The sequence below is a fragment of the Dermacentor variabilis genome, chromosome 3, assembly GCF_050947875.1.
Source record: "Dermacentor variabilis isolate Ectoservices chromosome 3, ASM5094787v1, whole genome shotgun sequence".
Lineage (NCBI taxonomy): Eukaryota > Metazoa > Arthropoda > Arachnida > Ixodida > Ixodidae > Dermacentor > Dermacentor variabilis.
This window is the reverse complement of record NC_134570.1, coordinates 51678209-51689242: the sequence shown is the minus strand read 5'-3', so window position 1 is coordinate 51689242 and position 11034 is coordinate 51678209. Positions and strand designations below refer to the sequence as shown.

General features: G+C 46.7%; 1 protein-coding gene and 2 non-coding genes across 3 annotated transcripts; all 3 read left to right on the top strand.

The window, feature by feature from the left end:
• Nucleotides 1-193: 193 nt before the first annotated feature.
• LOC142574510 (uncharacterized) lies at nucleotides 194-4015 on the top strand. Its single transcript, XM_075683571.1, has 3 exons — nucleotides 194-617; nucleotides 2253-2495; nucleotides 3908-4015. Exons 1-3 carry the CDS (start codon nucleotides 531-533, stop codon nucleotides 4013-4015), a joined length of 438 nt encoding a protein of 145 aa, XP_075539686.1. The 5' UTR covers nucleotides 194-530.
• A 4789-nt stretch (nucleotides 4016-8804) lies between these two features.
• On the top strand, nucleotides 8805-8877 carry TRNAR-UCG (transfer RNA arginine (anticodon UCG)). The gene has a single exon. It is a non-coding gene; the product is annotated as a tRNA-Arg (tRNA).
• Nucleotides 8878-10782: 1905 nt separating this feature from the next.
• TRNAR-UCG (transfer RNA arginine (anticodon UCG)) lies at nucleotides 10783-10855 on the top strand. Its single transcript has one exon. It is a non-coding gene; the product is annotated as a tRNA-Arg (tRNA).
• The last annotated feature ends 179 nt before the right edge of the window (nucleotides 10856-11034 follow it).

Genomic DNA, 11034 nt, shown 5'->3' with positions numbered 1-11034 from the left:
GCTTTTGAGTGGTAATGCCAACATTGTAAGCTGCGCGCGAACCTCGCCGTGGCACCGCGGTTGTATGGCGCTGCACCATTTTGCACCTTGTCTAGGTGGGGAAGTTAACCTGCAGAACATCTCTTAAGTTTACTGTCGGCTTTAGTCCATCACTCGCACGCTCGTTCGCAATCTTCAGTAATAATAACTGTAATACAAATTAAAAATACATTGCACTTGTAGCAGGTAGCCCACTTCCGGCATGCTGCGCGAGGCCTGGAAGATATAAATAAGATGGCCTTTTATTTCCTTTAAGGGAGCATTCGAAAAAGTAGAAAGCCTTTGAACTAATGGTCGAACTAATGGAGGCTCATTCACATCTCTGATTGTCGGATGTGTAAGGAATTTCAATCGAATTTCAATTTCAATGGTGTAGGGAATTTCAACGTAAGGAATTTCAACCCCCGCAGGTATACGATATCCCGCACGAGGTCTTCAAGCTGTTGTCCACTTCCTTCTGGGAGGACTGCACCGCGGTCGAGGCGCAAGTCATGCTGGCCATCGCCAGCTCGGTGATGGCTGAAACCGCGGGCAAGCGGGCGCTCGTCCAAGTCATGGCGCCAGTCGTGGTGAACATCGTGAGTGGAATGCAGCGATCACGAGACCATCGTCTACACACGTCTGGGCACACCCGGCGACGAGCACGGGTTAAGCGTATCTGCCTCAGGGGTCATGCGGCAGCGCACGATTTGTGAAATCAGGGCTGAATTATAGCTGCATGCATCCTTAAACCTGGTATAGATTCATCTCGCAACAAGTTTCTCTACGCCACCGCTGCTGCAAGGGATGCCGGTATAGTAGCAGTCCTAGCGGACTGAAGGGCAACTACAGGAGTGTTTGGTTCGAGTATAGAGTTTCTTATAAAAATTACTAGATGTGACATTGGTGCTAGTGAGAGCTTCAAGTATGGTGGTTCAGCCAGCATGAGAATGCAGGCTAGCTGATGGAGTCGTTTAGACTTGTTCTTTCTGGCGTCATAAGGCTTTCTGACTTTGCTAAACGATTATCTAAATTAAATTTTGCCTTAAAAACGACATGATTTGCAGTGATCATGCCTGCGGTCTCAGATACTCTTTGCATTATTTGTGCGTTGAGAAAAATAGCATTGCTTCAAAATTTAGGCAAATCGAGAAAAATGAAGTATAAGTGAACAAACCCACAAAGAAGCCTGAAGGCATGAGCACGAAAATCAAACAAATTTTCGTGTAGTAACTATCATTTCCACATAAGCTGAATGATCTCAGCGCTAAAGTTACCTCTAGTAATTTTAGTAATACACGCTATGAGTTAGACCACATGTTAGTTAGACCAAGGTCTCCGAGATTTGCGGCACGCTTTGAGGATAGCGTGCTCCTTGCAAAAACAAAACAAGAAGGAGGGGGCGAGAGAGAGAGAGAGAGGGACAGTGATAGCCCACCATGCCTCCCACAGCTCTTCATGAAATAATTCCTTCACAAAGAGACCATCGGTATGTGAGAGCACTGCCCCAGGTGATCAGCAAGATCGTGAGTAGTGCAGTCACCCACCATGCGCGCCAATAAAGCCGCGAAGTCGAGTAGCGCGGAGGAAGGAGGCGCCTCACGGCATAGCTAGACGGACCGTTTGTCCTCGTCCTGTAGTGTCCTTTCGCATCCTTTGTATCCATGTCCTTGCCTTCGTCTTGCTCAGGCACAACCATATCTCGGAAATTCGTCAGCCATGTTGGTGGAGCCTTTGTTCCTCGAGTGCATGCGATACCAATCGTAAAAGGATCGAGCGAGTTGACGGAGGACGTGCGAACATGCCGTTCTCGACGGAATCAGCTCAGGTCGGCCACAGAACGTCTTTCTTGATCACCCGCATTTTTCATATGTTTATGGAAAATAAAATAAGCAAACGATAAACATATCGACGGAATCATACTAGCGGCTCCGAAAGGCGACGCGGCAATGCATCAGTGCGAAAAAGAAAGAGACAAAAGCAGTAAAAGATGGTCAGAAACTCGGAGTAATAGCAAACGACGACGCATGACAGCGATGGTGGTTTGCGTGATGGCGTCCACTATTTTGTGCCGTTGGTTCATCAGCTGTTCACATCAACAAAAGCAAAAACGAAAACATGCATAGAGAGATAAAAAGAAAGGAGGTGCACGCATAATGCTTCCCGATCAAGAATGTATGCCCATCTGCGTGACCCTGCCATTGACGCGGACTCCTTGCTCGGCCTCTCCGCAGGCAGAGGTACAGCGCGTCCACCCGACGTATTACGCGATTCCGGTGATCGTGGGCGCGTCGTCCAACGTCATCATGCCGGCGTCGGCCCCGCTCGCCCTGCTGCACGAATTGGCGCGGGTGTCATTCTCGAGGCTGGTACGTGTCCCACTTCCCACGCGGTTCACGGCAATTAGCTTTAACAGGTACTGGGTGTTACCACAAAAAAGTGTTCTGTTTTGGTATCTTCGTGGCATGGACAGCCGTGTATACGCGGTTAATTACAGTAGTGAGAGGGCAACGAATAATTACGTTATCTTTCAAAGTCCGATCTAACTGCGTGGAATATGCGGCGCGATCTCCCCAGTAAATGAGTGTAGGGGGGATATCTTCATAGTATGCATGGTGTCCTTTGCAGTTGCTTATCTCTTAAATTACGGCTGTCTTGGTTTCAAGGGTACAGTATAATCTTCATTGGTAATGGTCACAGAGATCATCATCTCTACAACACTGTGCACTATATGACAATTCCCCAGCGGGTAATTCCTGCCCTAATTTCCTTTTATTTACGAAACGCAAGAATGGCACTAAACAAAAATTTGCTGGGTAGATCGTCACTGTGTGCGTCGTATTCTTTGCAGTTGCTTATCCCTTACGGTGCGGCTGCCTTGGTTTCAAGGACACAGTAAAGGCTTCATAATTCCTTATTACAAAGAATGTTGCGCACTATGTGACAATTCTGCATTGTAGAGTTCCCGCCCCAATTTTTTTTACAGTGAAGCTGTTAATGGCTACTTTCCCCACTGTCGTGTCCGCGTGTAGAAAAAAGAAACCCAAGAGAGTGCAATGCGGGGCCGACCCGCGGCGGAGGTGCAGTTCGCCATTAAGACGTCCACATACACATTTTCTCTGGTCATCCTTGTTCACAGAGAGCAAGGGCACTGCTTATGATTAAGTTAACGATAATGGGACGTTATAGTAAAGAAAAGGCAGCATATCCAACGAGTTAGAATCTCTATACAGCTAAGCTTTCTTTCAGTGCATTAAGTTTCGAAACAGAGTTTGTTGCCCCCACAAAGTGGCAAGTAAAGGTGCCCCCACAAAGTGACAAGGAAAGGTCTATTTAGCCGCGGTGTAGAGGCTAATGCAACGATGCCGCTACCGGTGCCGCGGACGCGCACAGGCAAGCTTTCTGGTTCTTTTTTTTTTCTATCGGCATGGCCGGCGCCGACGCTGTCACAGATGTGTGGAGGCTAGCGTCATCAGGTGGCGATAAAAGAGACCCAGCGGCGGGGATGTCGTGCGCGTCCTCCGCTGTGTTCGGTCTTGCCTATTCGGCTAGGGAAAAGCCACGCCGCAGGGCCCAGGGTCACGAAAACCCGGCGAGTTTCGCAAATGAAAGCTTCGCTTTTAAATCTATCTGACGCCCTAAATCGAAATTACGCTTCCTAGAGTCGGTACAACCAAGCTCTCTCTATAAAGCAGGAAATTTCATTCTAGCTCAAACCGTGCGTCTGTCGACTGTGGAGAGAGCCTTTCTGCCTGTCACATGCATTTGAATAGGAAAATCGGGAGTTAGCGCCGGGTAATTCTTCCTCCTAAATGACCAGTTAGGAGGAATATATATATATATACATATATATACAGTGCTCAATCCTCCTCCTCTTCTTCTTTTTCAGCTTCTGTTTGGCTTGCTCGCGAAGGCCATCGTCCTGAGCATGGTCATCGTGATGGTCAACGTGGCGGACAAGTACGGCATTCTCAGCGCCCAGACGACTCCGGAATGAGCCGCTACATTTTAGGGAGTCATATATTTCGTTTTCGCACTCAACTGCCATTTGCTACGTCGTAATGAGGAACGCAGATCTTAGCGCATGAACTGTACGCAACATTAGCTTTGTTTTCTCTGTTACCGCGGCAACTTCGCAACCAGCCTTTTTGGGACACTCGCTGGTATTGCATCAGCGCCCCGCACTCTTCCTCACCCTCCTCGTTTATAGGCGTTTCATATTAGTCTTCCCACCAGTATTGTTAACCAGTCTGTTTGTCTCGTTGGCGTTCTCTCTTTCTTTCTTTCCTTCTTTATTTTGGTTCAATCGGACATTTCGTATCTTTTGAATGTGAATCGACGTTTGCTGGGCCTCGTTTATTATTTACTCTTTGTTGCGGCACATAGTGAATATAGCCATCGGCTCATCATGAGCGCTGCGTACATTACCACACACTGTGCATCAGGACTGGATACCCGGACCATCTTTCCGCGAGTCTGCTCAGCGACGGAGTCGGATGTTGCAAATCAACTTGCTCTATCGCTTTAACGAAGCGAATCATGCGACTTCCTGCGATGCCGCAGCGGTGATGACAATGTTACCAGGTGCAAAAGGCCGCGTCACCACAGCATGGTAACTATATATTGATGGCTACCGGAGACGCCTATGCCACCAGCACGGACCGCCGATGTGTTGCATTGCAGTTGTGGTAAACTGTAGACTACGGCGCAGTGTATGTTAATGTATAGTGAACGTTTAGAACTGGATCTTTAGCGCGCGCATATATATTCCATGATGACAATACGTGCACTTCAAAGTTTTTTTGTTTTTTTTTTGGTGGGGGAGGGAGTTGGGGAACTTCTCCTACGTATTCGTTACGCATGGAAGTAAAAAACCGGGACGTGAACTCGAAGCTGGAATGTGATACGCACGCGTTACATGCCCGAGATTCGATCCCTGGAGAGTCGCATTTAGGCCTTTAGCGCCTCACGAAACGGTCCACGAAAAAAAAAATAATACGCATTTAAGGCAGCACAAATTGGTGGGCGGGGCCATTTCTCCTAATAAAGTGTTCTAGTTTGCATTGTCTCCAGGGGAAGCGGGCTGCGAGTGTCTTGTCTGAAGGGTTTCTTGCGTGTGCGGGCCGAACGCTCGCCGCCAGCGACAGCATGGTTGAACGTTACAAGGGAACGTGCAGTAAAGGTCTCTGCACAAGTGACAATGGCACACATAAACGGTCTGCGGCAAGTTCTCGAAACGCCGCCAGACTGTCGCACAACGTTGACACGCACGCAGTAGTATCGAGTGCAAATGAATTGTGGCGGCTGTAAAACTAGATTGTTTATTGCTTGTCTTTGCAATAATGCCGTCACAAGCTTTGCAGTGAACTCGAGCTTTTCGGCATGGCGGCCCTGAAGGGACAACCCTCTTATTGTTTTATTTAATAATAAAAACAAGGCAGAAGGCAAGCGAAAAATTCCGCAAGTGCCCACTGCCACACATCTCGTTCGACCCAATCAAGATGGCGGACGTCGGACTAAAGAGGCGACAACATGCCGACTGGTGCCAATACCCATGTCGCTCTGCGTTCGTAGAACCATCCAAGCTTTGGGAGCACGCATCTCGATTTCGAGAGAGTTGAAGTCCGCAGGTCGGCCATCTTGGTTGACGATAAGTGGCGCGAGGGAATGCAATGAATGTGCGCTTATATGGATCATTCAAGGGTCATCGGCGTGGTGAGTAATCATCGAAAATATCTGGCAAATAGGCGAAAGCACGTAAAGGGAGTGGAGGAGGAGAATATATGTCACAAAGTGGGAAGAGCATAGAGCTGGACGCAGCTCGAGACTAGCGTTTGCTGTAGGGCTAGTTGGTACATGACTAGAAGGGGTTTGAGGCGCAATATAAGACACTAAGCGTAGCTGATTTGATTAACCGACGCTTCAATTCATAAAGATAAGCTTATACGTATAAGCTGCAGATATGCGCATAAGAATATGAGCTACCTAAACGTGTTGACAGTAAATTATACCTTATTGCAGAGGAAATAGAACTGTTATGTGTAGAGCGAAATCACGCCAATGATTACGTAGTGCATTTTTTTCCCTTCTACTGGTGTGGTGCTCGACTCGCATCGAAATTTCTCAAAAAAGCTTTCGCTTTCGAAGCCAGCAGTAACGTTCGAAAGCCCGCCTACCCGAGTCGAGATGTACTCGCCGTGGTGGCTTAGTGACCATGGCTTTTCTAGGCGCGAGGTAACGGGTGCAAATCCCAGCCATGGCGCGGCGCGGCCCGTGACAGTGCATTGGGTACACATTAAAGAACCTGAGGTGGTTAAAATTCCCAGTCCCCCCCTATAGCGTGTCTCATAATCACATTTTCGTTCTGGCATGTAAAACCCGAAAATTAACTTTTTAAGTCTATAAATCTGGAAGGTGAGGCTCTCCTGAACGGCGTGTAAGCCTTTTTCGCTTACGACGGCGACGCCTTTTTCAAGCGTCGTTTTTCTCGACGCCCCTTTTTCCCCATTAGTCGAAAACTTTCGGCCTGCGCCCACTTCGCCAGTCTGTCACGCGACATCCCAAAACCGCGGGAACTCACTGTGTCGAAGGGACCTGTGCGCGTTAAAGATGCAACATGGCTAACCAAACCTAAATAGTTCCTGAATAGGCAGAGACTAGACCGTTCCGGAACGAATAAAAAATGACTGCCCGCCGATTGCTCTGGCAGTGGCTACTCGGAGCTGCATGGGAGCTTGGATTTGTCTGCGTGTCAGTGTAAGCTTATTGAGCCCCTTTTGGCAGTATAGGACATCGCTCTGCCAACTCTCCTTCGCTGAGAATCTGCATCATCGGCGTTTTATCCTTCAGTTGCATGGCGCGGAAATTTTGTACGAACCACTGCAACTTAAGCAAAGGGAAGCGGACCGATCGCAAAAGCCGGCACCAGCCTCCTCGTCCGGGTAACTATTTTCCTTGCCTTGGCTCGACCCTGTCGAAACCCTTTCCACTTGAGCTTCTCGCATCTTGTCAGCCAATCAAATACGAAAAACCCCTCAATGAAGGCAAAGCCATTCGCTTTAAAAACAAACGAATGTCATCCCCTAGAAATGAGGGGAGCTTTCATTGGGCTCTTGAAACGCGGCGCGTTATAGCCCCATGCTTACGTCGGTAGTTCCGTATATTTGACGTCAAGAGCCTGGAACAAAAACAGGTTCGATAGTTTAACGTTATAGGGCACCAGTTTTCCTCCTCAGTAAAAATAAAGGGGCCAGCTACCTCGGGGCATACGATTGTTCCGGCGAAAACGCCTCTCGCCTCTGTCGTCTGCTGCGTGCAAGCTGTTTGCGTCATTCGCCAGGATTGTTAATGTAATACGGTATACAGAAAACAACGAGCTTGTTTCCCATCTTGAGACAGCATACGCAACCGACCAGTGGTGAAGAGCGCGCGTTAGAATCCGCGTTTTCGCTGTATTGTGTGACGTAAGTGACTCAGCCCGACTCGCTTGGCTGAGAAGCAGTCGAACATCACCGATACTGACGTGTTCGTCACAGGTGGGAGGGTGGTTTACGGCACACACTTGAGGTCGAGAGAGGAGGTGAAGCGGCAAGCAAAAAAGAGTAACAACAAATGAAAAAGTCGCAGTTTTGCCTAGCGTCTCTCGGTTGTGTAATCTTCCTTCGTGTAAATGCATTTTACTTCGCTATTGCTAATAATGCTTGGCCTTTCCGGCGAAATTGCAACCTTTCCCTTCTCTTTCTTTTTTTTTTCTTTACTGTGAGTTGGAGTACAAGCTCTGCTGAGCATGACTGCTATTGATTGTCATTCCGAGTGAAGGCGGCTTGACCTCGTTTCGGTTATTGAGTAAGTTACACGCTGTAAAAATGTTTACACCGTTCAAGGGCGTTTTCTTGTCGCACTGGTAACCCCCTTACCATTTGGGCCTCACAAAAATGTATGGATACCGACAACGGAGCTCTAACTAGACGTGCGATGATAAAAGACGTAGTTAAAAACAATGTAATCATTCCGACAGCCTTGGGCGCACAGAAATATCGACAAGAGAATTTCGCAGGAACACATATGAAACTCTACTTCCGCCCGCCTCCTCCCCATCCGCTTCTTTGGTGGAGCTCAGGGAAGGGGAGGTGGGCATCCCTGCGCCGTTCTAATTGACGCTTAGAATTGTTTTCTATATATCTCTTCCTTTTACTCACTTAGGCATTATGACGACATTGTAGATAATACATATCTGAATAGAACATTGAGGACCACGAAGTTGTCACCTTTCGTTTTCGGTATTGTCATCTTTATCGATGTTGCTCTCGTTGTTGTCATCTAAACATATTTCTGAACGTATTCTAAAAGTTCTCTACAGATATTAATTGATGAGCAAGGGATGCCGGACCTCTTGCTAGCACGTTAAGTGTCTGACGAATGGAGAGATGTAAGAAAATGTTTGGAATGAATGGTGGCGTGAGGAATAACACAAAAGTGTCTACAGCTAATTGTTGAATTATATCGGGGTCACCAATATAAGCCCCGAAGCAATTTTACGTTCCTGTTTTTCTTTGTGCAAGCAATGGCGTTTAATTACTACAAAACTTTCAGTGCATGTACCGGTCATCTACACACGACCTGCATTTACTAATGCTACGCACGTTGAAGGGGATCAGTAATGAAGTTAAGTGAGCTAGCTGCTTAAGAATTTTAATTACGACGGAACTGTAGTTGCGCACGCAAATATTATAAAAATACAAATGCACTCAAGAACTAGGTGTTACTTGTTCTGCTATGCAGCCGTGGTCCGCGTGGCCTAATGGATAAGGCGTCTGACTTCGGATCAGAAGATTGCAGGTTCGAGTCCTGTCGCGGACGTCACTCTTTTTTTTTATTGCTAATTGTTCGAAGTAGATTTTTATTTTTTATTTTTCTTATGTGCTCTTGTCTGCTTTCCCAGAGCTGTATCAGAGTTGCACAATGAAGAACATATATAATGTCAGTATGCACTTCAAGGGATCTAAATTTAGGCCGAGCGATGCGAAAGCGACAATAACGAATGAAGCTTGTCACACAATGCAACAGGACGAGATGCGTTATAACAGGCCGGCAGCTCGATCACCGGCCACGTTCTATTGCCTCTTCTTTTCTGTTTTCTTTTTGTTCTGCGTGTGATAACCGAGAGAGACACCGGACGCTTGCAGTGCCGCGCCGAAAAAGAAAAAAAAAAGAAGCGATGAAGGTTGTTAATATGCATTTGTGCCGCAGTTATCTCTCACATAGTTTTGTACCGCATGCTTCCTTCCCATATCGTTCTGTCTCGCACAATTTCGTCCGGCATAGCTTTGTCCTGCATACCACGCCTGTTTAATTTTCGTTCGGCACATCTTTGTGGCGTGAGATTTGTTCCGCATATTATTATCGCTCGTACCTTCGGCCTGAGTAAGTTTGCAGCGCATAACTTCGTCCTGCATAACCTGCCTACTTATTTTCGTGCCGCCCATTTCTGCTGCGGGAGAATGTTGTGCCACACAGTTCAGTCTCACATAGTTTGTCCCACATAAATTTGTGCACCATGCCACTTATGCGCCATGCTCTTTTCAGACGTTTCGGATATTCAGAGTTATTGCAGTAATGTTGTAGTTGCGCAAGTTCCAAAGAAGTATCATGATGACGTCTCCCAAAGATGAAAACTCTCAGGGGGACGCCATAATAAGATGCGTAAATAATGTTAAATTTCAACATGCAGCAGTAAGTTGCTTACGTACACTATACATAATTTGAACAGAGCATCTTATACAATGTTTGGGAAGTTAACTCCATTTTTTCTCGATGCACATTCCTTTTATTTTTATTTCTTGTTTTTTCTGTGTGTTTGAGTAGGTCGCAATTAAGTCACTTAGTGGTCGCCATTTTCCCGGTGTCCCCGACTCAGACGGCGTCATCCGTGGAGGAGAAGCGTTCACTTTCTTTGTACAAATATAATTTCCTTTTAACGCTCTCCTTTGTCACAGTAGGTAATTCGGTTGCCTAAACTATGCAGCCCGGAACAAGCCCTCCCCCCCCCCCCCCGTTTCATGGAGAAGCTCAAGGAAGGAGGGATAAGGGGCATCCCTGGGCCGTTCTTATTGACGCTTATGCTTTTTTTTCTATAAATCTCTTCATTTTGATCACTTAGGCATTATGACGACATTTTAGATACTGTATATCTGCAGAGAACACTGAGCACCACAACGTTGTCACCTTTCGTTGTCGGTATTGTCATCTTTATTGGTATTGCCCTTGTTGTTGTCACCTAAACATATTTCTAAACATAATTCTAAACGTATCCGAAAGGGTCTCTAAACATATTTATTGATGAGGAAGGGGCGCCCGACCTCTTGCGGGCGCGTTAAGTGCCTGACGAATGGGAAAGTTTGGGAAAATGTTTGGAATGGACGGCGGTGTGAGGAATAACACAAAAGGGTCTGCGGATAAATTTAGAAGGATATCGGGCTCACCAATATAAGCCCCAAACGTCTTTTATGTTGTTTTTTCCTGCAAGCAATGGCGTCTAATTACTACAAGACTTTCAGTACATGTAACGCTCTTCCACACGTGACGCGCATGTACTAATCCTATGCACGTTGAAAACGATCAGTAATCAAGTGAGGTGAGCATGCTGCTTACGAACTTTAAATACGACGGAAGTCTAGTTACGTATGAAAATACAATAAAAATCCAAAATGCCGAGGAGCAAGGCATTCAACAGCTTGGTGATACTTATTCTGCTCCGCTGACGTGGTCCGCGTGGCCTAATGGATAAGGCGTCTGACTTCGGATCAGAAGATTGCAGGTTCGAGTCCTGTCGCGGACGTCACACTTTCCTTTATTGCTAACTGTTCGAAGTAGAATTTTATTTTATCCTCTTTATCAGCTTGTCTACAGCTGTACCAGAGTTGCACACTGAAGACGGTGTTTGATGTCAGTGTGCATTTAAAGAGATCTAAGTTTAAGCCGAGGGATGCAGAAGTGAAAATAACGAATGAAGCTTGT

Bases quoted from the DNA above. Each gene is read 5' to 3' on its own strand.
- LOC142574510 (XM_075683571.1), top strand. From the start codon at position 531: ATGCTGGCCATCGCCAGCTCGGTGATGGCTGAAACCGCGGGCAAGCGG. The intron at 618-2,252 runs GTGAGTGGAATG...GCCTCTCCGCAG, and splicing joins CGCCAGTCGTGGTGAACATC to GCAGAGGTACAGCGCGTCCA. The intron at 2,496-3,907 runs GTATACGCGGTT...CTTCTTTTTCAG, and splicing joins TTCGTGGCATGGACAGCCGT to CTTCTGTTTGGCTTGCTCGC.